The 27,979-nt window shown below is 43.4% G+C and overlaps 1 protein-coding gene across 1 annotated transcript in view; it reads left to right on the top strand.

Moving 5' to 3' along the window:
- Nucleotides 1-27,979, top strand: part of muc5f (mucin 5f) — a 97,830-nt gene that overhangs the window by 55,686 nt on the left and 14,165 nt on the right. The window contains exons 27-38 of the mRNA XM_056278749.1: nucleotides 133-261; nucleotides 741-891; nucleotides 1,321-1,395; nucleotides 17,033-17,084; nucleotides 17,218-17,389; nucleotides 17,715-17,962; nucleotides 18,236-18,419; nucleotides 18,725-18,908; nucleotides 20,702-20,880; nucleotides 21,012-21,081; nucleotides 21,263-21,393; nucleotides 26,819-26,853. Coding sequence (XP_056134724.1) covers nucleotides 133-261; nucleotides 741-891; nucleotides 1,321-1,395; nucleotides 17,033-17,084; nucleotides 17,218-17,389; nucleotides 17,715-17,962; nucleotides 18,236-18,419; nucleotides 18,725-18,908; nucleotides 20,702-20,880; nucleotides 21,012-21,081; nucleotides 21,263-21,393; nucleotides 26,819-26,853 — 1,610 coding nt within the window. The remainder of the gene's footprint in view (nucleotides 1-132; nucleotides 262-740; nucleotides 892-1,320; nucleotides 1,396-17,032; nucleotides 17,085-17,217; nucleotides 17,390-17,714; nucleotides 17,963-18,235; nucleotides 18,420-18,724; nucleotides 18,909-20,701; nucleotides 20,881-21,011; nucleotides 21,082-21,262; nucleotides 21,394-26,818; nucleotides 26,854-27,979) is intronic.

The raw sequence follows: 27,979 nt of genomic DNA, 5'->3' as shown, positions 1-27,979 counted from the left end.
ATTAGCCATGTTAGACACTCATGTCCAGGCTTTACTAATTACTGTTTTGGGAGACATTATGAGCACATTATACTTTTGTCAGATATATTTACAGATATCTATACCCATACTAATACTTTTAATCTCCCCCAGCTCTTTTTTGTGACTACTATAATTCCCCGGGAGAATGTGAGTGGCACTACAAGCCATGTGGATCTCCTTGTATGAAAACATGCAGGAACCCATCAGGAAAATGTTCCTCACAGATTCCTCCTCTAGAAGGTACAGTGATGTAACTGAGCTTGTTCTGCTACTTATAGTAACTGTATCTAACCAGGCACTTATCACAGAATGGAGATAAAATATCTACAAAACTCATGTTAGCTTACAACATGTGCTACCCATTTTTTAAAAGAAATGCAAATTTTTATTTTTAATTTTCCTGTATCTGAAGTGTTTGCACAGATTCTTTTTCATATTTAGACTATTGGTAGCTGTGTAAACACAAATTTTACATTTAGCTTTAGTAAACACACATGCTTTTCATTGTAGACAGAAGTAGTGAAGATTTCAAAAGTAACTGGTCCTTGCTCTTTAAAGTAAATAAAAACATCACACTGTATTTTGTCAAAGATATTTCCTTCATTTTACATGGAGTTCCTTTTCAATTCGTTTAAATAAAGTCGTTTTGGTATTCCCCATTTCTGATCTGTCCTACACATTTATGAGAGCTTTTTGAGCATTTGTTTATTTTCTTCTAGGTTGTTATCCAAAGTGTCCGCCATCTCAGCCGTACTTCAACGAGGATACTATGAAGTGTGTTTCAGAGGAAAAATGTGGCTGTTACGATAAAGAAGGAAGACACTTTGACAATGGTGACAAAGTGCCAACAACCGCAAACTGTCAAACATGGTGAGCCTAGCACTTATGAATTATGTTTACCACTGGCCGACTATGTGAAATACTAAAAACTTGTATTTCTTTCTTTTTCTTCATGTATGTTGATAGATAGAAAGTCAGACATATAATTTATATTTACATAAGTATATGATAACATTTTTTCTTTTCTCGCCTGAAGCATGTGCAATTCTTTGACCGTCCATTGCCATTATGATGCAAAAGGTATGGCCAGATTCCTAATGATTAAAACACTTTTTGTTGTCAGTTGCCATTATGCAAACAAATTATTCTTTTTCTTAACAGCTTGCACTTGCACATACAATGGAAAAAAGTATCCCATGGGCCATACCATCTACAACACAACAGATGGGCTTGGTAACTGTATCAAAGCAGTGTGTGGGGAGAATGGTGTTATTCAAAGAGAAATATTTCCATGTCCAGTTACAACAACGACAACTTCAACACATCCTCCTACCCCAAGCACAGCCCCTTTTGTCTTTACTTCTCCTACAACCGGTATGTGCTATTTTTCATTTTAGTACTCAGTTATTCAAATATATATTGTAATATTGAACAGGAAACTTAAACCTGTGTCATCGGTCCTCCACAGCGATACCCACATGCAAGCCTTGTACCTGGTCACCATGGTTTGATACCAGCTTTCCTACTTTGGGAACTCCTGGAGGAGACTCTGAAACCTATAACAATATTCGAGCAGCAGGACACTCAATATGTGATAAGCCAAGTCAGATCCAGTGTAGAGCCGAGAAGTTCCCTAACGTGACTATTGAAAATGTGGGGCAGGTGGTGCAATGTAATCTGGCGAAGGGACTGACCTGCAGGAATCAAGACCAGACAGGACCACTGGCTTTGTGCTTTAACTACCAAATTAGAGTTCTATGTTGTGACTATGGTGCCTGTACCATCACACCTGTCACAGTAACTACCACAGAACCGACAACGTCCTTGACCACAATTTCCACAACACCCACAACACCAGTAACAACTCCTTCAACAAAAAAACATACTACTGAGACTCACAGACCTTGTGAGACCCGCTGTGAGTGGTCTGACTGGATAAGCGTAGACTACCCAGAGTACGGTCCTGGAGGTGGTGATAATGAAACAATTAAAAGAATTATCCAGAAAGGCTATGACATCTGTGAGAAGCCAGTGGCAGTTGAATGTCAAGCAGTGCACTACCCTGGAGTTCCACTATCTCAGTTACACCAACAAGTAGAATGCAACAATACAACTGGATTTATATGTCTAAACAAAAACCAGTATCCCCCCATATGTTATGACTATGAAATAAAGGTAAAATGCTGTAAGATGGTCAGCTGCCACACAACTACACCTACTGCCTCAACTGAAAAAGCTACGAGTTCAAAACCTGTATTCACCACAACTCAACCAACCACAACTACTACCACTCCACCAACTACAACTAGGATCACCCAACCACCCACAACTACAACAACTCAACCACCAACTACGGCCACCCATCCACCCACAACTACTACCGCTCAACCACCGACAACCACCACAACACAACCACCTACAACTACTACCACTCAACCACCAATTACAACTAGGACCACTCAACCACCCACAACTACTACAACTCAACCACATACAACCACTACGACACAACCACCAACTACAGTCACCCATCCACCCACAACCACTGCCACTCAACCACCTACAACCACCACAACACAACCACCTACAACTACTACCACTCAACCAACTACAACTAGGACCACTCAACCACCCACAACTACTACAACTCAACCACATACAACCACTACGACACAACCACCAACTACAGTCACCCATCCACCCACAACCACTGCCACTCAACCACCTACAACCACCACAACACAACCACCTACAACTACTACCACTCAACCAACTACAACTATGATCACCCAAACACCCACAACTACTACAACTCAACCACATACAACCACTACGACACAACCACCTACAACTACTACCGCTCAACTACCAACTACAGCCACCCAGCCACCCACAACTAGTACTACTCTACCACCACCCACTACTACTACAACTCAACCAGGTACAACTACTACCACTCAACCACCGACTACGGCCACCCACCCACCTACAACTACTACCACTCAACCACCTACAACTACTACTACTCAACCACCTACAACTTCTCCCACAACCCCATCTGCGACACCAGTATCAGTATCTACACCCTGCCCTAGTTTGACTTGTGAATGGTCAGACTGGATCAATCTCGGCAAACCTACATCAGGCCCTGATGGTGGAGACAATGAGTCCATCCAGAAAATAATTTCTGCTGGTTATCACATCTGCCACGGTCCAGAGAAAGTTCAGTGTAGAGCCACTCTGTACCCTGGACTTTCAATTTCACAACTGGGACAAGACGTTACTTGCAATCGACAAGTGGGTCTCATCTGTAACAACACACAACAAGGCCTTCTACAGCAATGTTTAGATTATGAGATCAGAGTCAGGTGTTGTAAGTGTTTTACCACAACTGTTACTTCAACTACGGCTATTCCCACAACTGAATCAACTACTACCTCCCAACCACCTAAAACCACCACCACTCAACTACCCACAACTACTACCACTCCACCAACTACAACTAGGATCACCCAACCACCCACAACTACAACAACTCAACCACCGACTACGGCCACCCATCCACCCACAACTACTACCACTCAACCACCCACAACTACTACTACTCAACCACCTACAACTACTACCACTCAACCACCAACTACAACTAGGACCACTCAACCACCCACAACTACTACAACTCAACCACATACAACCACTACGACACAACCACCAACTACAGTCACCCATCCACCCACAACCACTGCCACTCAACCACCTACAACCACCACAACACAACCACCTACAACTACTACCACTCAACCAACTACAACTAGGACCACTCAACCACCCACAACTACTACAACTCAACCACATACAACCACTACGACACAGCCACCTACAACTACTACCGCTCAACCACCAACTACAGCCACCCAGCCACCCAAACCTAGTACTACTCTACCACCACCCACTACTACTACAACTCAACCAGGTACAACTACTACCACTCAACCACCGACTACGGCCACCCACCCACCTACAACTACTACCACTCAACCACCTACAACTACTACTACTCAACCACCTACAACTTCTCCCACAACCCCATCTGCGACACCAGTATCAGTATCTACACCCTGCCCTAGTTTGACTTGTGAATGGTCAGACTGGATCAATCACGGCAAACCTACATCAGGCCCTGATGGTGGAGACAATGAGTCCATCCAGAAAATAATTTCTGCTGGTTATCACATCTGCCACGGTCCAGAGAAAGTTCAGTGTAGAGCCACTCTGTACCCTGGACTTTCAATTTCACAACTGGGACAAGTCGTTACTTGCAATCGACAAGTGGGTCTCATCTGTAACAACACACAACAAGGCCTTCTACAGCAATGTTTAGATTATGAGATCAGAGTCAGGTGTTGTAAGTGTTTTACCACAACTGTTACTTCAACTACGGCTATTCCCACAACTGAATCAACTACTACCTCCCAACCACCTAAAACCACCACCACTCAACTACCCACAACTACTACCACTCCACCAACTACAACTAGGATCACCCAACCACCCACAACTACAACAACTCAACAGCCGACTACGGCCACCCATCCACCCACAACTACTACCACTCAACCACCGACAACCACCACAACACAACCACCTACAACTACTACCACTCAACCACCAACTACAACTAGGACCACTCAACCACTCACAACTACTACAACTCAACCACATACAACCACTACGACACAACCACCAACTACAGTCACCCATCCACCCACAACCACTGCCACTCAACCACCTACAACCACCACAACACAACCACCTACAACAACTACCACTCAACCAACTACAACTATGATCACCCAAACACCCACAACTACTACAACTCAACCACATACAACCACTACGACACAACCACCTACAACTACTACCGCTCAACCACCAACTACAGCCACCCATCCACCCACAACTAGTACTACTCTACCACCACCCACTACTACTACAACTCAACCAGGTACAACTACTACCACTCAACCACCGACTACGGCCACCCACCCACCCCCAACTACTACCACTCAACCACCTACAACTACTACTACTCAACCACCTACAACTTCTCCCACAACCCCATCTGCGACACCAGTATCAGTATCTACACCCTGCCCTAGTTTGACTTGTGAGTGGTCAGACTGGATCAATCACGGCAAACCTACATCAGGCCCTGATGGTGGAGACAATGAGTCCATCCAGAAAATAATTTCTGCTGGTTATCACATCTGCCACGGTCCAGAGAAAGTTCAGTGTAGAGCCACTCTGTACCCTGGACTTTCAATTTCACAACTGGGACAAGATGTTACTTGCAATCGACAAGTGGGTCTCATCTGTAACAACACACAACATGGCCTTCTACAGCAATGTTTAGATTATGAGATCAGAGTCAGGTGTTGTAAGTGTTTTACCACAACTGTTACTTCAACTACGGCTATTCCCACAACTGAATCAACTACTACCTCCCAACCACCTAAAACCACCACCACTCAACTACCCACAACTACTACCACTCCACCAACTACAACTAGGATCACCCAACCACCCACAACTACAACAACTCAACCACCGACTACGGCCACCCATCCACCCACAACTACTACCACTCAACCACCCACAACTACTACTACTCAACCACCTACAACTTCTCCCACAACCCCATCTGCGACACCAGTATCAGTATCTACACCCTGCCCTAGTTTGACTTGTGAATGGTCAGACTGGATCAATCTCGGCAAACCTACATCAGGCCCTGATGGTGGAGACAATGAGTCCATCCAGAAAATAATTTCTGCTGGTTATCACATCTGCCACGGTCCAGAGAAAGTTCAGTGTAGAGCCACTCTGTACCCTGGACTTTCAATTTCACAACTGGGACAAGACGTTACTTGCAATCGACAAGTGGGTCTCATCTGTAACAACACACAACAAGGCCTTCTACAGCAATGTTTAGATTATGAGATCAGAGTCAGGTGTTGTAAGTGTTTTACCACAACTGTTACTTCAACTACGGCTATTCCCACAACTGAATCAACTACTACCTCCCAACCACCTAAAACCACCACCACTCAACTACCCACAACTACTACCACTCCACCAACTACAACTAGGATCACCCAACCACCCACAACTACAACAACTCAACAGCCGACTACGGCCACCCATCCACCCACAACTACTACCACTCAACCACCCACAACTACTACTACTCAACCACCTACAACTACTACCACTCAACCACCAACTACAACTAGGACCACTCAACCACCCACAACTACTACAACTCAACCACCAACTACGGCCACCCATCCACCCACAACTACTACCACTCAACCACCGACAACCACCACAACACAACCACCTACAACTACTACCACTCAACCACCAACTACAACTAGGACCACTCAACCACCCACAACTACTACAACTCAACCACATACAACCACTACGACACAACCACCAACTACAGTCACCCATCCACCCACAACCACTGCCACTCAACCACCTACAACCACCACAACACAACCACCTACAACTACTACCACTCAACCAACTACGACTATGATCACCCAAACACCCACAACTACTACAACTCAACCACATACAACCACTACGACACAACCACCTACAACTACTACCGCTCAACCACCAACTACAGCCACCCAGCCACCCAAACCTAGTACTACTCTACCACCACCCACTACTACTACAACTCAACCAGGTACAACTACTACCACTCAACCACCGACTACGGCCACCCACCCACCTACAACTACTACCACTCAACCACCTACAACTACTACTACTCAACCACCTACAACTTCTCCCACAACCCCATCTGCGACACCAGTATCAGTATCTACACCCTGCCCTAGTTTGACTTGTGAGTGGTCAGACTGGATCAATCACGGCAAACCTACATCAGGCCCTGATGGTGGAGACAATGAGTCCATCCAGAAAATAATTTCTGCTGGTTATCACATCTGCCACGGTCCAGAGAAAGTTCAGTGTAGAGCCACTCTGTACCCTGGACTTTCAATTTCACAACTGGGACAAGACGTTACTTGCAATCGACAAGTGGGTCTCATCTGTAACAACACACAACAAGGCCTTCTACAGCAATGTTTAGATTATGAGATCAGAGTCAGGTGTTGTAAGTGTTTTACCACAACTGTTACTTCAACTACGGCTATTCCCACAACTGAATCAACTACTACCTCCCAACCACCTAAAACCACCACCACTCAACTACCCACAACTACTACCACTCCACCAACTACAACTAGGATCACCCAACCACCCACAACTACAACAACTCAACCACCAACTACGGCCACCCATCCACCCACAACTACTACCACTCAACCACCGACAACCACCACAACACAACCACCTACAACTACTACCACTCAACCACCAACTACAACTAGGACCACTCAACCACCCACAACTACTACAACTCAACCACATACAACCACTACGACACAACCACCAACTACAGTCACCCATCCACCCACAACCACTGCCACTCAACCACCTACAACCACCACAACACAACCACCTACAACTATGATCACCCAAACACCCACAACTACTACAACTCAACCACATACAACCACTACGACACAACCACCTACAACTACTACCGCTCAACCACCAACTACAGCCACCCAGCCACCCACAACTAGTACTACTCTACCACCACCCACTACTACTACAACTCAACCAGGTACAACTACTACCACTCAACCACCGACTACGGCCACCCACCCACCTACAACTACTACCACTCAACCACCTACAACTACTACTACTCAACCACCTACAACTTCTCCCACAACCCCATCTACGACACCAGTATCAGTATCTACACCCTGCCCTAGTTTGACTTGTGAATGGTCAGACTGGATCAATCACGGCAAACCTACATCAGGCCCTGATGGTGGAGACAATGAGTCCATCCAGAAAATAATTTCTGCTGGTTATCACATCTGCCACGGTCCAGAGAAAGTTCAGTGTAGAGCCACTCTGTACCCTGGACTTTCAATTTCACAACTGGGACAAGACGTTATTTGCAATCGACAAGTGGGTCTCATCTGTAACAACACACAACATGGCCTTCTACAGCAATGTTTAGATTATGAGATCAGAGTCAGGTGTTGTAAGTGTTTTACCACAACTGTTACTTCAACTACGGCTATTCCCACAACTGAATCAACTACTACCTCCCAACCACCTAAAACCACCACCACTCAACTACCCACAACTACTACCACTCCACCAACTACAACTAGGATCACCCAACCACCCACAACTACAACAACTCAACAGCCGACTACGGCCACCCATCCACCCACAACTACTACCACTCAACCACCGACAACCACCACAACACAACCACCTACAACTACTACCACTCAACCACCAACTACAACTAGGACCACTCAACCACCCACAACTACTACAACTCAACCACATACAACCACTACGACACAACCACCAACTACAGTCACCCATCCACCCACAACCACTGCCACTCAACCACCTACAACCACCACAACACAACCACCTACAACTACTACCACTCAACCAACTACAACTATGATCACCCAAACACCCACAACTACTACAACTCAACCACATACAACCACTACGACACAACCACCTACAACTACTACCGCTCAACCACCAACTACAGCCACCCAGCCACCCAAACCTAGTACTACTCTACCACCACCCACTACTACTACAACTCAACCAGGTACAACTACTACCACTCAACCACCGACTACGGCCACCCACCCACCTACAACTACTACCACTCAACCACCTACAACTACTACTACTCAACCACCTACAACTTCTCCCACAACCCCATCTGCGACACCAGTATCAGTATCTACACCCTGCCCTAGTTTGACTTGTGAGTGGTCAGACTGGATCAATCACGGCAAACCTACATCAGGCCCTGATGGTGGAGACAATGAGTCCATCCAGAAAATAATTTCTGCTGGTTATCACATCTGCCACGGTCCAGAGAAAGTTCAGTGTAGAGCCACTCTGTACCCTGGACTTTCAATTTCACAACTGGGACAAGACGTTACTTGCAATCGACAAGTGGGTCTCATCTGTAACAACACACAACAAGGCCTTCTACAGCAATGTTTAGATTATGAGATCAGAGTCAGGTGTTGTAAGTGTTTTACCACAACTGTTACTTCAACTACGGCTATTCCCACAACTGAATCAACTACTACCTCCCAACCACCTAAAACCACCACCACTCAACTACCCACAACTACTACCACTCCACCAACTACAACTAGGATCACCCAACCACCCACAACTACAACAACTCAACCACCGACTACGGCCACCCATCCACCCACAACTACTACCACTCAACCACCCACAACTACTACTACTCAACCACCCACAACTACTACCACTCAACCACCGACAACCACCACAACACAACCACCTACAACTACTACCACTCAACCACCAACTACAACTAGGACCACTCAACCACCCACAACTACTACAACTCAACCACATACAACCACTACGACACAACCACCAACTACAGTCACCCATCCACCCACAACCACTGCCACTCAACCACCTACAACCACCACAACACAACCACCTACAACTACTACCACTCAACCAACTACAACTATGATCACCCAAACACCCACAACTACTACAACTCAACCACATACAACCACTACGACACAACCACCTACAACTACTACCGCTCAACCACCAACTACAGCCACCCATCCACCCACAACTAGTACTACTCTACCACCACCCACTACTACTACAACTCAACCAGGTACAACTACTACCACTCAACCACCGACTACGGCCACCCACCCACCCCCAACTACTACCACTCAACCAACTACAACTATGATCACCCAAACACCCACAACTACTACAACTCAACCACCTGTAACTACTACCACTCAACCAACTACAACCACTACGACACAACCACCTACAACTACTACCACTCTACCACCTACAGCCACCACAACTCAACCACCTAAAACTACTACCACTCAACCAAATACAACTATGGTTACCCGACCACCCACAACTACTATTACAACTGTCACAGCAAGTATAACAACCACCACAGCTGTTCCCACAAAAACTCAAGCAACTGTAGTGACTGGTTCTTCTACTCACCCTCGTACAGCAAATCATTCCTGCATGTGCTATGTCAACGGCACAGACTTTCCCAAAGGTAAATCCAAACTTCCGAGCAACATACCCTTGAATTGAAAGGCCTAATTTAGTCTGATTTAACACTTTAAAATGCATGTTTTGTTTGGTAATATTTCATATTTGCTCTATATTTTGAAAAGCCTAGCTAATCAGCTGTTGCTATCACATGCCAATTAGGGTAAACAGATTTTGAGTTCGACAAAAGCAAACATGTACACACGTTTGTGACCTGTTTATACATACCTAATGATTTCTGTGTTCATGATTACAGATATTTAATTCATTAAGAACTTGTAAAGACATACCAGACTTGGTATTTAGACAATGTAAGTTATTATGAAGTTATTATTATTATTGTTAGCATAGAACACAGGAAATAGCAATAGAAAGAGTAGTATGGTAGAATAAAAGCCCTAAAATAACATATAGGGCTATAAACTGCTCCTGAAGCAAAACCAAATCTAAATATTACTAAACACTTCAACTCTTACACAATAGAATGAATAATTACGGAGGAAACAACGGGTGTAGTTTCTGTCATAATATGCTTGAACACCCTATGCCTTGACACACGTAGGCCAATCACGATGTGTTTTTGTTTTTTCCAATGACTATGTGTGATCTGGGAAATCATGGAGGATCGTTCAGTCCTTGGTTGTGTGAGACCAAACACTCGTTAAAATGAGGCTTGGCTTTGGTTGGGCAGCATAAGCGATGTTAGGTTTGGATGAAAACACTCAGACAGGACACGTCACTTGTACTTCCATCTACATGAAGTCTTCTGTTAGGTGCCGGTACTTGTCTTGTAATTAGCATTATACTGTCAAAAGGGCAAAGTTTGCATTTTTGTTAGGGTTAGAGGTTTGTGCCTTGACATGTATGTGTGTGTGTGTGTGTCTGTGTGTATTATGTATGTATGTACACTACCGTTCAAAAGTTTGGGATCACCCAAACAATTTTGTGTTTTCCATGAAAAGTCACACTTATTCACCACCATATGTTGTGAAATGAATAGAAAATAGAGTCAAGACATTGACAAGGTTAGAAATAATGATTTGTATTTGAAATAAGATTTTTTTTACATCAAACTTTGCTTTCGTCAAAGAATCCTCCATTTGCAGCAATTACAGCCTTGCAGACCTTTGGCATTCTAGCTGTTAATTTGTTGAGGTAATCTGGAGAAATTGCACCCCACGCTTCCAGAAGCAGCTCCCACAAGTTGGATTGGTTGGATGGGCACTTCTTTGAGCAGATTGAGTTTCTGGAGCATCACATTTGTGGGGTCAATTAAACGCTCAAAATGGCCAGAAAAAGAGAACTTTCATCTGAAACTCGACAGTCTATTCTTGTTCTTAGAAATGAAGGCTATTCCATGCGAGAAATTGCTAAGAAATTGAAGATTTCCTACACCGGTGTGTACTACTCCCTTCAGAGGACAGCACAAACAGGCTCTAACCAGAGTAGAAAAAGAAGTGGGAGGCCGCGTTGCACAACTGAGCAAGAAGATAAGTACATTAGAGTCTCTAGTTTGAGAAACAGACGCCTCACAGGTCCCCAACTGGCATCTTCATTAAATAGTACCTGTTAGAGCCTGTTTGTGCTGTCCTCTGAAGGGAGTAGTACACACCGGTGTAGGAAATCTTCAATTTCTTAGCAATTTCTCGCATGGAATAGCCTTCATTTCTAAGAACAAGAATAGACTGTCGAGTTTCAGATGAAAGTTCTCTTTTTCTGGCCATTTTGAGCGTTTAATTGACCCCACAAATGTGATGCTCCAGAAACTCAATCTGCTCAAAGAAGTGCCCATCCAACCAATCCAACTTGTGGGAGCTGCTTCTGGAAGCGTGGGGTGCAATTTCTCCAGATTACCTCAACAAATTAACAGCTAGAATGCCAAAGGTCTGCAATGCTGTAATTGCTGCAAATGGAGGATTCTTTGACGAAAGCAAAGTTTGATGTAAAAAAAATCTTATTTCAAATACAAATCATTATTTCTAACCTTGTCAATGTCTTGACTCTATTTTCTATTCATTTCACAACATATGGTGGTGAATAAGTGTGACTTTTCATGGAAAACACGAAATTGTTTGGGTGATCCCAAACTTTTGAACGGTAGTGTATATGTGTGTGTGTGTGTATGTATGTATGTATGTGTACTTGTGTATATGTATGTATATGTATGTATGTATGTATGTATGTATGTATATGTGTGTGTGTGTGTGTGTGTGTTTGTGTGTGTGTGTGTGTGTCTGTGTGTGTGTGTGTGTATTATGTATGTATGTATGTATGTATATGTGTGTGTGTGTATGTATGTACACTACCGTTCAAAAGTTTGGGATCACCCAAACAATTTCGTGTTTTCCATGAAAAGTCACACTTATTCACCACCATATGTTGTGAAATGAATAGAAAATGGAGTCAAGACATTGACAAGGTTAGAAATAATGATTTGTATTTGAAATAAGATTTTTTTTACATCAAACTTTGCTTTCGTCAAAGAATCCTCCATTTGCAGCAATTACAGCATTGCAGACCTTTGGCATTCTAGCTGTTAATTTGTTGAGGTAATCTGGAGAAATTGCACCCCACGCTTCCAGAAGCAGCTCCCACAAGTTGGATTGGTTGGATGGGCACTTCTTTGAGCAGATTGAGTTTCTGGAGCATCACATTTGTGGGGTCAATTAAACGCTCAAAATGGCCAGAAAAAGAGAACTTTCATCTGAAACTCGACAGTCTATTCTTGTTCTTAGAAATGAAGGCTATTCCATGCGAGAAATTGCTAAGAAATTGAAGATTTCCTACACCGGTGTGTACTACTCCCTTCAGAGGACAGCACAAACAGGCTCTAACAGGTACTATTTAATGAAGATGCCAGTTGGGGACCTGTGAGGCGTCTGTTTCTCAAACTAGAGACTCTAATGTACTTATCTTCTTGCTCAGTTGTGCAACGCGGCCTCCCACTTCTTTTTCTACTCTGGTTAGAGCCTGTTTGTGCTGTCCTCTGAAGGGAGTAGTACACACCGGTGTAGGAAATCTTCAATTTCTTAGCAATTTCTCGCATGGAATAGCCTTCATTTCTAAGAACAAGAATAGACTGTCGAGTTTCAGATGAAAGTTCTCTTTTTCTGGCCATTTTGAGCGTTTAATTGACCCCACAAATGTGATGCTCCAGAAACTCAATCTGCTCAAAGAAGTGCCCATCCAACCAATCCAACTTGTGGGAGCTGCTTCTGGAGGCGTGGGGTGCAATTTCTCCAGATTACCTCAACAAATTAACAGCTAGAATGCCAAAGGTCTGCAATGCTGTAATTGCTGCAAATGGAGGATTCTTTGACGAAAGCAAAGTTTGATGTAAAAAAAATCTTATTTCAAATACAAATCATTATTTCTAACCTTGTCAATGTCTTGACTCTATTTTCCATTCATTTCACAACATATGGTGGTGAATAAGTGTGACTTTTCATGGAAAACACAAAATTGTTTGGGTGATCCCAAACTTTTGAACGGTAGTGTATGTATGTGTACTTGTGTATATGTATGTGTGTATGTATATGTATGTATGTGTGTGTGTGTGTGTTTGTGTGTGTGTGTATATGTGTGTGTGTTTGTGTGTTTGTGTGTGTATGAGTTTATATCCAAACGGAAAACCATAATTATTGTAAAATTCCCCTAAGTCCAGGTCTAATATAAACAAATTTCAGTTGAGTTCACGTTGTTATTCGGCCTTGTTATTTGGATACCGCTTCACAGTAAGACTACCCTTTTAATGATTTTATGGAATATTTATAATGACTTTATTTTAGGTTGTGTACACTTTATCAATCATTAATAAGCTGTTATAACACATTGATAAAAGGGGCAACAGTGACCTGTTGATTGCCAAATAGTGAGCCCACATTTATCTGTACTGTTAAGCCTCGGATCTCATTGGTTACTTATCTAGCAACTAGCAAGATCTCAGATTTAACAGAATAGATAGATGAAAAGTACAGCAGTAACTTGATCTTGCCAAATAGTGAGCCCACATCGATGTATTAAAACGTGTTTATAATTGTTTATTTCTGAGTTATAAAGTGCTTACAACCTAATCAATAATCTAATTATAAACCATGTATATATCCTTTATAAGGATCGTCTTATTTTAAAGTGGTACCTTTTTTGTCCCTACCAAAGAAAAGCAGTGCACCCAGCTTTGACCTTTTACAAGTAAGCAATGTGGCAGTCATTCTAGTCCCATATTCTCTGGTTCTAGATTCATTATCAGTCCTTTTGTTATTTCCAAATATCAGGCCACAACATTACTCATCAGGCTGCAACTAGCTGTTAGGTCCGGCTGTTAGGTCCGGCTGTTAGGTCCAGCGCTATTAGGTCCAGCTGTTAGGTCCGGCTGTTAGGTCCAGAGCTATTAGGGCCAGCGCTATTGGGTCCAGCTGTTAGGTCCGGCTGTTAGGTCCAGAGCTATTAGGTCCAGCGCTATTAGGTCCAGCTGTTAGGTCCGGCTGTTAGGTCCAGCACTATTGGGTCCAGCTGTTAGGTCCGGCTGTTAGGTCCTGCTGTTAGGTCCGGCTGTTAGGTCCGGCGGTTAGGTTCGGCGGTTAGGTCCAGCTGTTAGGTCCGGCTGTTAGGTCCAGAGCTATTAGGGCCAGCTGTTAGGTCCAGAGCTATTAGGGCCAGCTTTTACGTCCAGCTGTTAGGTCCAGCTGTTAGGTCCAGCTGTTAGGTCCAGAGCTATTAGGTCCGGCTGTTAGGTCCAGAGCTATTAGGTCCAGCTGTTAGGTCCAGCTGTTAGGTCCAGAGCTATTAGGGCCAGCTGTTAGGTCCAGAGCTATTAGGTCCAGCTGTTAGGTCCAGAGCTATTAGGGCCAGCTTTTACGTCCAGCTGTTAGGTCCAGCTGTTAGGTTCAGCTGTTAGGTCCAGCTGTTAGGTCCAGAGCTATTAGGGCCAGCTGTTAGGTCCAGAGCTATTAGGTCCAGCTGTTAGGTCCAGAGCTATTAGGGCCAGCTTTTAGATCCAGCTGTTAGGTCCAGCTGTTAGGTCCAGCTGTTAGGTTCAGCTGTTAGGTCCAGAGCTATTAGGTTCAGCTGTTAGGTCCAGAGCTATTAGGTCCAGCTGTTAGGTCCAGCTGTTGGGTCCAGAGCTATTAGGGCCAGCTGTTAGGTCCAGAGCTATTAGGTCCAGCTGTTAGGTTCAGCTGTTAGGTTCGGCGGTTAGGTTCAGCTGTTAGGTCCAGAGCTATTAGGTCCAGCTGTTAGGTCCAGCTGTTAGGTCCAGAGCTATTAGGGCCAGCTGTTAGGTCCAGAGCTATTAGGTCCAGCTGTTAGGTTCAGCTGTTAGGTCCAGAGCTATTAGGTTCAGCTGTTAGGTCCAGAGCTCTTAGGTTCAGCTGTTAGGTCCAGAGCTATTAGGTCCAGCTGTTAGGTCCAGAGCTATTAGGTCCAGCTGTTAGGTCCAGCTGTTAGGTCCAGAGCTATTAGGGCCAGCTGTTAGGTCCAGCTGTTAGGTCCAGAGCTATTAGGTCCAGCTGTTACCTCCAGCTGTTAGGTTCAGCTGTTAGGTCCAGAGCTATTAGGTCCAGAGCTATTAGGTCCAGCTGTTGGGTCCAGAGCTATTAGGGCCAGCTGTTAGGTCCAGAGCTATTAGGTCCAGCTGTTAGGTTCAGCTGTTAGGTCCAGAGCTATTAGGTTCAGCTGTTAGGTCCAGAGCTATTAGGTCCAGCTGTTAGGTCCAGCTGTTAGGTCCAGAGCTATTAGGGCCAGCTGTTAGGTCCAGAGCTATTAGGTCCAGCTGTTAGGTTCAGCTGTTAGGTCCAGAGCTATTAGGTTCAGCTGTTAGGTCCAGAGCTATTAGGTTCAGCTGTTAGGTCCAGAGCTATTAGGTCCAGCTGTTAGGTCCAGAGCTATTAGGTCCAGCTGTTAGGTCCAGTTGTTAGGTCCAGAGCTATTAGGGCCAGCTGTTAGGTCCAGCTGTTAGGTCCAGAGCTATTAGGTCCAGCTGTTACCTCCAGCTGTTAGGTTCAGCTGTTAGGTCCAGAGCTATTAGGTCCGGCTGTTAGGTCCAGAGCTATTAGGTCCAGCTGTTAGGTTCAGCTGTTAGGTCCAGAGCTATTAGGTCCAGCTGTTAGGTCCAGAGCTATTAGGTCCAGCTGTTAGGTCCAGCTGTGGGCTGAGAGTGCTTGGGGAACATCTTCATGCAGAAGGTGGTGAAGGAGGGCTGGCTTTAAGGCTCTGGGCCCTGGTGGTCTTGTTTGAGACAGTACAAATCAACCTTTTTAACACTTTTTTGTGCGTCAGTATCTTATTTAGCAGGTCAGAGATATGAGAGGAATCTTGTCTCCTGTAGCAATCTGTTCTGTAAATGCCATTAGATATGCAGTGATTTCTTCATTGCTATGATTCAACTTATTTAACAAATGAAAATGTTTATTGTGTTTTCTTATGTCGGCGTAAGGTAAAGTGTTCTCTGTTTTGGACTCACCACATTCCGTTATCTCCTCTTTATTTTAGGTTCAGTTGTCTACACAAGGGCCGACCATGACAACTGGTGTTACATTGGTATCTGCAATGACAATTGTATTATAGAAGTCAGTCACTACAACTGTTCAGGACCTACAACACCAGTTCCCTCTACAATGGAGACCACCACCCACCCAAGCACAACCACCCCACCCACCACCACCTGCACACCCACCATCACCACCACCACACCCTCCACACCAACTGTCACCACCCCCAGAACAACCAAAAACAGCACAGAGGAGTGCATCACACTGAATCCTATCAGAAAGGTACTTTCTGAGATCCAGTTTATTTATGTCCATACTTTTTGCTCAGTCATCAAGCAATTCCGCTTACATTTTACAGTTGTCAGCACTGCTTTCTCCAATTCTGTTATCCAACTTTTTTTCTTTTTCCTTCTAGAATGGAGAACGTTGGAAGGAAAGCAATTGCGTAATAGGAATATGTCATGATGGACATGCAGTTTATGAACATACACACTGTGAGCCTGTGGTGCCTGTCGTGTGTGAAAACAATTTCCCCCCCATCAAAGTGTATGATGAGTCTAAATGCTGCTACCAGTACCAGTGCCAATGTAAGTCCTACTCTGTTAGAGAGCCGTCTGAAAATCCAAATCCTCACAGCTGACTTCTGAACCTCAGCTTTGTTTCAAGTGACTTCTTCATCAGTTCATATATATATATATGTGTGTGTGTGTGTGTGTTTGTGTATGTATATATATGTGTGTATATACACAGAAATACTGATATTGTGTTAATTATGAGAGCAAGCATCTAATACTACTACTACTACTACTACTACTACTACTAAAATATGAGAGCAAGCATATTTAGTCTTGATATTTTCTGTTTATATTGACATGTATTTGGACTTAAACCAGTTATCTGCCTCATTCAAAGGTGTCTGCTCTGGTTGGGGAGACCCTCACTATGTCACCTTTGACGGTACCTACTATGACTTCCAAGGCAACTGTTCATATTGGTTAGTGAAAGAGATCGTGCCCAAACACAACTTCAGTGTTGTGATCCACAACTACTACTGTGATTCACGTGACGGCCTGTCCTGTCCTCAGTATCTCATCGTCTATTACCAGGACTACAAGATCAATCTAACCCAGGAAAATATAAAGGGACATTTCATAAACATGGTAATTCAATCTCACCCTAAACGCGCAACAACTCCCATGTAAACCTAATAAATTAACCATCAACGTTAGACCTCAAACAGCCATCAGCTTGGTCTTTTACAGTTGCCTGACCAAGTAATAATAATAATAATGATAATAATAATAATAATCTGTTATCCATGACTGTCTATAGCATAGCTTTGATACTATAATGGGGATCCGATAAACTGCCAAAAAATGACTCTTTGTTCTTCGTTGTCATGTTCATTAAATTGTTTTATTTATTTATTTTAGATTCATGTGAATGGCAAGCGTGTGCATCCTGCATACCAGACCAATGACTTTCGCATCACCACCAACGGAATCAACACACTGGTGGTCATTCCTGACATTGGTGCCAAAGTCACCTTCACAGGCCTCATGTTCAACATCTACCTGCCTTATGACAAGTTCAACGGCAATACCGAGGGCCAGTGTGGTAAGTGCATCTGACTAAAACCTCTATCGTCTGATGGAGCAAAGGAAATGATTATTGTATCATTTATATATTGACATTGCTGAACCACCGTAAAGTCAGGACATGTTTCTCCTTATTAACCTTTTTTTTTTTGAGGTTTTTCCCCAAAATGCCTCCAAATGAAATTAGTTTGAAGAAACAAGTAAGCAAAACGACCTGTGCATAAATGTAGTGGTTCTGGAAGGAGCCCTGATGTTGTGATGTTGTGTGTTTGTTCATATCAAATTTCTCTCTGGCTGTTTCATTCATAATATTGGTTGACCTAGGTACATGTGACAACAACCGCACTGATGACTGCATGTTGCCCAGTGGCAAAATTGATCCCTCATGTTCAAATATGGCCCATGAATGGCACCTTAACAACAGTGTCTGTGTCTCGCCACCCCCCCTGCCAACTGAGCCTACACCTGTTCTCTGCAAAGCACCCATCTGCAACATCATCAAGAGCAGGTATGGGAAAAGAGACAGATGTGGGCAGTTCATATTCAGGTCCAATTTAAAACTAACCTGAACAGAAAGACACAAAACCCTTGTTCATATTTGCCTGCCTGTACTCAGTTATGTGTACAGTTGCAATCAAAATTATTCAACCCCCACTGCAAATTAGGTTTATTGGCAAAATTTACAAACTGTCAGCTGCTTGCAATAAACAAATCAAACAAGGACAATTAAAATAGCTCAACTCAACTAATATTACAAGTGGTTTCTCCAAATTCAACACAAAATGCCACTTTTAATGACTACTGCAATCTCAAAATTATTCAACCCCTTCATGGCAAGCGTCTTTAGTACTTAGTAGAGCACCCTTTTGCTGTTATGACCTGCTGCAAATGTGATGCATAGCCAGACACCAGCTTCTGGCAGCATTCCCGAGGAATCTTAGCCCATTCCTCATGGGCAATGGCATCCAGTTAACTAATACTCATGGGTTTGCGTGCTGCAACCGCCTTCTTCAAATGCCACCAGAGATTTTTATGGGGTTCAAGTCAGGCGACTGTGACGGCCACTCTAGAATCTTCCAGGACTTCTTCTGAAACCAAGCCTTGGTGGTTTTTGAGGTATGCTTGGGATCATTGTCCTGTTGGAAGGTCCAATGACGCCCAAGCTTCAGCTTCCTCACAGACGGCATGACGTTTTTCCAGGGATTTCCTGATACTTGATTGAATCCATCTTGCCTCCACACGCTGCAGGTTTCCACTGCCAGAGGAAGCAGAGCAGCCCCAGAGCATCACTGAGCCGCCGCCATGCTTCACTGTAGGCAGGGTGTTCTTTTCAGCGTATGACTCATTCTTCCTCCTCCAGACGTACCGCTGATCCATAGGCCCGAAAAGTTCCAGTTTTGTTTCATCGCTCCACAGAACAGAATCCCAAAACCTCTTTGGATTATTTATATGGTTTTGAGCATATTGGAGCCGACTTTTCTTGTGTTTTTAGGTCAGTAGTGGTGTACGTCTTGGAGTTCAGGCATGGAGCCCTTCAGCGTTTGTTTTGCGCCTTACTGTGCAAACTGCAACCTCAGTGCCTGCTGCCACCAAGTCTTGCTGCAGGTCTTCTGCAGTCACTCAAGGGTTTTTAACCACCTGCCTCCTCAGGAATCTGGTGGCAGCCATTGATAGCTTCCTCTTTCTGCCATGTCCAGGTAGTGTAGCCACTGTTCCTTTAACTTTGAACTTGCGAACTATGCTTCCAACTGTATCTCTAGGAACAGTCAGTGCCTTTGCTGTCTTTTGTATCCTTTTCCTTGTTTGTGCAAGGCAACGATCTCTTCTCTTAACGTTTTGGACATTTCTCTTGTCTTAGCCATATTTCTAACATGCAATCAAACATCACCGTCAGCAAACCCCTCGCCAGTCCAGGTATTTGATGTGTTCTATCTCAAGCACACCTGATGCAACTAATGAAGCCCTTGATTAGTTCATCAGGTGTGCTTGAGACAACACCTGATTTTCAAATGTGTGCTCTTATGAGGGATTCTACTCAGGGGGTTAAATAATTTTGAGACAGCAGTAGTCATTAAAAGTTACATTTTGTGTTGAATTTGGATAAAACCCTTGTAATATTAGTTTTATTGAAGTATTTAAACTGTTATTGTGTAATTTGCTTGTTGCAAACAGCTGAAAAAATGCACATTTTGCCAATAAACCTAATATGCAATGGGGGCTGAATAATTTTGATTTCAACTGTATTTATTCAGACAGTGTGCAGTTACTGTCATTACTGACTCCGAGTTGTGTCTTCTCCAGTGTCTTTGAGGCTTGCCACAAGGTGGTTCCTTATGAGCCGTTCATGGTAGCTTGCGAGTTCGACATGTGCCACATGCACATAGACTTGATTGGCTGCATCAGCTTGAAGACCTATGCCGACACCTGTGCTGAAGCTGGGGTGTGCGTGAACTGGAGGAATGCCACTGATGGACTCTGTGGTAAACAATGGAAAAACTGTTGCTGTATCATTACTCACTCCCATGTGCTTACACACGTAGCTCTAACATCTACTTTTGTGGACAGTGCTGTATAGCATCATGAGCTCCATGTTCTTGTTGCCTTTGCATAGAATATAGGTGCCAGAGTCCCAAAGTGTACGAGGCCTGCGGTCCTATGGTGGAAAGTACCTGTGATTTCAGGTACTGTGATTATCCATTGTAATGTCTTGACTGGTCATCGTGATTACTTATTAGTTAATACAGTTATCATTTATTTACATTTATTTACATTTATGGGTGTACCAGAGTACATTAGTAGAGGATCATCAGTAGTTCTGCCTCTACAGTGTGGCTCTGACCCAGTGTACTATTGTGTGTGCAGGTACAATCATATCTTTATCGACACCAGCAACGAATTCAGTGCCTTGACAGATGTGAAGACAGAAGGTTGCTACTGCCCAAAAGGCACCACCCTACTCAGTACCTCCTCCAACATATGTGTTCCCAGCTGCGGTAAGAGACAAAGGCAGATAGTTGTTTGGTAACAGTTTGTGTAATGAATTAAATTACGTGTGCCTGAGATACTAAAATGCCCCTTCCAGTCTGAGATCAGATCCCACCAGAAACGTGTCTCGCATGTCTTCCTGTTACTGTCTCCCTCTCAGCTCTCCAGATAGATAGTCACTGCAGAGGCAGTGATTAATGGGGATCTGAAATAAAGATAAAGATAAAGATAGATCAGTCAAGGTGAATAACTTGCCTACTGTGCTTCAGAGTATGAAAATGAATATAAGGGCATCCTTATTTCTTTTCATAAATGATAACAACAGGCTTTGCACACTGCACATTCCTTTTCTATCAACTTAAAAGGGTATTAGGGGAAAATGCCATTTACCATCAGCAACCACAAAGCAGCTTATCCTGAGCTCCAACCCAGTTAGCGGTTTGTTTGGGTTTTTTTGGGGGGGGGGGGGGGTTTGTGTGTAGAAAATCAAATAAATCCATCTAAATTGCTGCTTGTATGCAAAAGGATTATATAATAATGATTTATTTTTCTAAATTATGCATGAAGTTAAACCATGTCTATTGTTAAAGTCACATATCTTGTGTTTTTGTTATAGCTTAGTCTTAACGCAGTGAGCCCAAGAATTAGTATCTTACATATTCTTTTTTTTTTCTCCAAGTTTCACTCCTTTTCATAAGGGGCTGCTAATCTGCTATTTTTCAGAGAAATTCCCATTGATACAGCCTCACACACACCCCTACATCTACTTAGCTCACATTTGTTTCTGAAAATCTTTTTTTCAAAAGTTTTTTTTTTAATATTTCTTTGGAACTTGTTGAGAGCACAAGTTTCAAACAGCGCCAATCACTGAACGATGGGCAAGGTTTAGATGATGAGGACCAATGAACAGCGCCACCATTGTTCTTCTTTGGCAAATATGGCGCTGTTCACTGGTCCTCTTCATCTAACCCCTAGTCCATCATATAAACCCCAGTTCATCATCTAACCCCAGTTGATCATCTAAACCCTAGTTCATCATCTAAACCCCAGTTCATCATCTAAACCCTAGTTCATCATCTAACCCCAGTTCATCATCTAAATCCAGTTCATTATCTAACCCCAGTTCATCATCTAAACCCCAGTTCATCATCTAACCATAGTTCATCATCTAAACCCCAGTTCATTATCTAACCCCTAGTTCATCATCTAAACCCAGTTCATCATCTAAACCCAGTTCATCATCTAAACCCAGTTCATCATCTAACCTGTATTTCATCATCTAAACCCCTGTTCATCCTCTAAACCCTAGTTCAACATCTAAGCCCAGTTCATCATCTAAACCCAGTTCATCATCTAAACCCAGTTCATCATCTAACCTGTATTTCATCATCTAAACCCCAGTTCATTATCTAACCCCTAGTTCATCATCTAACCCCTAGTTCATTATCTAACCCCTAGTTCATCATCTAAACCCAGTTCATCATCTAACCCCAGTTCATCATCTAACCATAGTTCATCATCTAAACCCCAGTTCATTATCTAACCCCTAGTTCATCATCTAAACCCAGTTCATCATCTAAACCCAGTTCATCATCTAAACCCAGTTCATCATCTAAACCCAGTTCATCATCTAACCTGTATTTCATCATCTAAACCCCAGTTAATCATCTAAACCCAGTTCATCATCTAACCCCTAGTTCATTATCTAACCCCTAGTTCATTATCTAACCCATAGTTCATTATCTAACCCCAGTTCATCATCTAACCCCTAGTTCATTATCTAACTCCTAGTTCATCATCTAACCCCAGTTCATCATCTAACCATAGTTCATCATCTAAACCCCAGTTCATTATCTAACCCCTAGTTCATCATCTAACCCCTAGTTCATCATCTAACCCCTAGTTCATCATCTAAACCCAGTTCATCATCTAACCTGTATTTCATCATCTAAACCCCAGTTCATCATCTAAACCCAGTTCATCATCTAACCCCTAGTTCATTATCTAACCCCTAGTTCATCATCTAACCCCTAGTTCATTATCTAACCCCTAGTTCATCATCTAACCCCTAGTTCATTATCTAACCCCTAGTTCAACCTCTAACCCCTAGTTCATTATCTAACCCCTAGTTCATTATCTAACCCCTAGTTCATCATCTAAACCCCAGTTCATCATCTAACCCCTAGTTCATTATCTAACCCCTAGTTCATTATCTAACCCCTAGTTCATCATCTAACCCCTAGTTCATTATCTAACCCCTAGTTCATCATCTAACCCCTAGTTCATTATCTAACCCCTAGTTCATCATCTAACCCCTAGTTCATTATCTAACTCCTAGTTCATCATCTAACCCCAGTTCATCCTCTAAACCCTAGTTCATTATCTAACCCCTAGTTCATCATCTAAACCCCAGTTCATCATCTAACCCCAGTTCATCATCTAAACCCCAGTTCATCCTCTAACCCCTAGTTCATCATCTAACCCCAGTTCATCATCTAAACCCCAGTTCATCCTCTAACCCCTAGTTCATCATCTAACCCCAGTTGATCATCTAACCCCTAGTTCATCCTCTAACCCCAGTTAATCATCTAAACCCTAGTTCATCCTCTAACCCATAGTTCATCATGTAACCCATAGTTCATTATCTAACCCCTAGTTCATCATCTAAACCCAGTTCATCATCTAAACCCCAGTTCATCCTCTAACCCCTAGCTCATCCTCTAACCCCTAGTTCATCATCTAACCCCTAGTTCATTATCTAACCCCTAGTTCAACCTCTAACCCCTAGTTCATTATCTAACCCCTAGTTCATCATCTAACCCCAGTTCATCATCTAACCCCTAGTTCATCATCTAAACCCCAGTTCATTATCTAACCCCTAGTTCATCATCTAAACCCAGTTCATCATCTAAACCCAGTTCATCATCTAACCTGTATTTCATCATCTAAACCCCAGTTCATTATCTAACCCCTAGTTCATCATCTAACCCCTAGTTCATTATCTAACCCCTAGTTCATCATCTAAACCCAGTTCATCATCTAACCCCTAGTTCATCATCTAAACCCCAGTTCATCCTCTAAACCCTAGTTCATTATCTAACCCCTAGTTCATCATCTAAACCCCAGTTCATCATCTAACCCCTAGTTCATTATCTAACCCCTAGTTCATTATCTAACCCCTAGTTCATCATCTAACCCCTAGTTCATTATCTAACCCCTAGTTCATCATCTAACCCCTAGTTCATTATCTAACCCCTAGTTCATCATCTAACCCCTAGTTCATTATCTAACTCCTAGTTCATCATCTAACCCCAGTTCATCCTCTAAACCCTAGTTCATTATCTAACCCCTAGTTCATCATCTAAACCCCAGTTCATCATCTAACCCCAGTTCATCATCTAAACCCCAGTTCATCCTCTAACCCCTAGTTCATCATCTAACCCCAGTTCATCATCTAAACCCCAGTTCATCCTCTAACCCCTAGTTCATCATCTAACCCCAGTTGATCATCTAACCCCTAGTTCATCCTCTAACCCCAGTTAATCATCTAAACCCTAGTTCATCCTCTAACCCATAGTTCATCATGTAACCCATAGTTCATTATCTAACCCCTAGTTCATCATCTAAACCCAGTTCATCATCTAAACCCCAGTTCATCCTCTAACCCCTAGCTCATCCTCTAACCCCTAGCTCATCCTCTAACCCCTGTTCATCATCTAAACCCTAGTTCGTCATCTAACCCCTAGTTCATCATCTAACCCCTAGTTCATCATCTAACCCCTAGTTCATCATCTAACCCCAGTTCATCATCTAAACCCTAGTTCGTCATGTAACCCCTAGTTCATCATCTAACCCTAGTTCATCGTCTGTCTGACTTCCAGCTGCCGGGCTCAACAGGTTCTCTATGAATCCTTCCAGAGTGATATGTCGTAGCAAAAAAAAAAAAAAAGAAAAGAAAAGAACTGAGTTGGCGAGGTTTAAACTGGCATACGTCTTTTTATTAATAATCATAATAATACATTTTATATACGGCCTGTCCAGGGTGAGTCCCTGCCTGCCGTCAAATGACTGCTTGGATAGGCTCCAGCATCCCCGCGACCCTGACAGCAGGATAAGCGGCTTGGCTAATGGGTGGATGGATATATGGACACCTTTCAGAGCACTCAAAGACACTTTACAATACACATTTAAAAACAAGCAGCACTGTATCAGACATCATTAAATCAAAACAAAGCAGGGTAGACAATAGTAAGTTAATACAACAGATAGGTATAAAATCATCTTCTGTGTAAAACTCAACATGGGTGTACCCATTAAAGTCTGGATCAGATTGAATATGCCAGTTTGAAAAGGTGCATTGATTTGGAGATGGGATTTGAAGGTGGAAAGAAATCCAGTATCGTGAATGTCTTGTGGGAGAGAGTTCCAGAGGCAGAACGTCTGAAGGAGCTAGACTCCACGGTGGTCTGAAGGTGCTAGACTCCATTGTGGTCTGAGGGTTGAAACTTCATGGTGGTCTGAAGGAGCTAGACTCAGTGGTGGTCTGAGGATCTAGACTCCATGGAGGTCCAGCAAGCAGATGGTGTAGTGAGATGGATGGCAGAAAAGGATCTGAGAGTACGGGAGGGCGGTGGATATGAAGGAGTTCAGAAAGATACGAAGCAGCGAGGTTATTAAGGGCCTTAAAGGTCATATGATCTATGGAAGGAGTTCTGGATACTGGCAGCTGAATTCTGGATATTAGCGGTACATAAACTGATGAGCTGTTCTTTTCCAGCTAATGTGAAGATTATATGAGCTAATGTCCAAGTAGGAATCGTAACCGTATAAAAAACGAAAATACATTAGACATGACAGTGATGTTTTATTGTCATCATACGGGTATATGTTTAGATGAAACAAACAGTTGATTTGTGTTTTTAACGTGCCATGAATTACCTAATAAGAGTTTTGGATAGAGAGAAATAGAAAAGTACTTAGCAATTGGCCTGTTTCTGGAATATAACATAGTGAAAAAATACCTTTGTTGTTGCCTACCAACACGGGGATTGCCAATTCATAATTGGTCGTGTCTGCGGGTGGGAAGCCAGATGTGGGTATATGTTCTGGTCACTGCACTAGCGCCTCCTCTGGTCGGTCGGGGCGCCTGTCAGGGGGGAGGGGGAACTGGGGGGAATAGTGTGATCCTCCCATGCGCTACATCCCCCTGGTGAAACTCCTCACTGTCAGGTGAAAAGAAGCGGCTGGTGACTCCACATGTACCAGAGGAGACATGTGGTAGTCTGCAGCCCTCCCCGGATCAGTAGAGGGGGTGGAGCAGAGACCGGGACGGCTCAGAAGAGTGGGGTATTTGGCCGAATACAGTTGGGGAGAAAAAGGGGGGGAAATCCAGTGGAAATAACCTCATATTTTGTTGTTGTATTTTTCCAACAGAAATTTGCTTGTTACCAAACGGAGACTGGAAGAAGGTAAATGATTTGTCTATGACTTAATTCTTCATTTTGAATAAAGTGATCGTGACCTGCTCACAAGACTAATCACAGTGCCACTACTACTAGATAATATACAGTGCATCCGGAAAGTATTCACACCCCTTCACTTTCCCCACATTTTGTTATGTTACAGCCTTATTCCAAAATGGAATAAATTCCTTTTTTTCCTCATCAATCTACACACAATACCCCATAATAACAAAGTGGAAAAGGTTTTGTAGAATTTTTTCAAATTTATTAAAAATAAAAATCTGAAATATTGCATGTACATAAGTATTCACACCCTTTACTCAGTACTTGGTTGAGGCACCCTGGGCAGCGATTGCAGCCTCAAGTCTTCTTGGGTATGAAGCTACAAGCTTGGCACACCTATATTTGGGGTGTTTCTCCCATTCTTCTCTGCAGATCCTCTCCAGCTCTGTAAGATTAGATGGGGAGCGTCGCTGCACAGCTATTTTCAGGACTTTCCAGAGATGTTCAATGGGGTTCAAGTCTGGGCTCTGGCTGGGCCACTCAAGGACATTCACAGACTTGTCCCGAAGCCACTCCTTCGTTGTCTTGGCTGTGTGTTTAGGGTCGTTGTCGTGTTGAAAGGTAAACCTTCGCCCCAGTCTGAGGTCCTGAGCGCTCTGGAGCAGGTTTTCATCAAGGATCTCTCTGTACTTTGCTCCATTCATCTTTCCCTCGATCCTGACTAGTCTCCCAGTTCCTGCTGCTGAAGAACATCCCCACAGCATGATGCTGCCACCACCATGCTCCACTGTAGGGATGGTATTAGCAAGGTGATGAGAGGTGCCTGGTTTCCTCCAGACGTGACGTTTGGCATTCAGGCCAAAGAGTTCAATCTTGGTTTCATCAGACCAGAGAAACTTGTTTCTCATGGTCTGAGAGTCCTTTAGGTGCTTTCTGGCAAACTCCAAGCGGGCTGTCATGTGCCTTTTACTGAGCAGAGGCTTCCGTCTGGCCACTCCACCATAAAGGCCTGATTGGTGGAGTGCTGCAGAGATGGTTGTCCTTCTGGAAGGTTCTCCCATCTCCACAGAGGAACGCTGGAGCTCTGTCAGAGTGACCATGGGGTTCTTGGTCACCTCCCTGACCAAGG

Source organism: Lampris incognitus, chromosome 4 (assembly GCF_029633865.1).
Source record: "Lampris incognitus isolate fLamInc1 chromosome 4, fLamInc1.hap2, whole genome shotgun sequence".
In the NCBI taxonomy this organism is placed as follows: domain Eukaryota; kingdom Metazoa; phylum Chordata; class Actinopteri; order Lampriformes; family Lampridae; genus Lampris; species Lampris incognitus.
The sequence above is the reverse complement of the archived record's forward strand: the minus strand, read 5'-3'. Positions and strand labels throughout refer to the sequence as shown.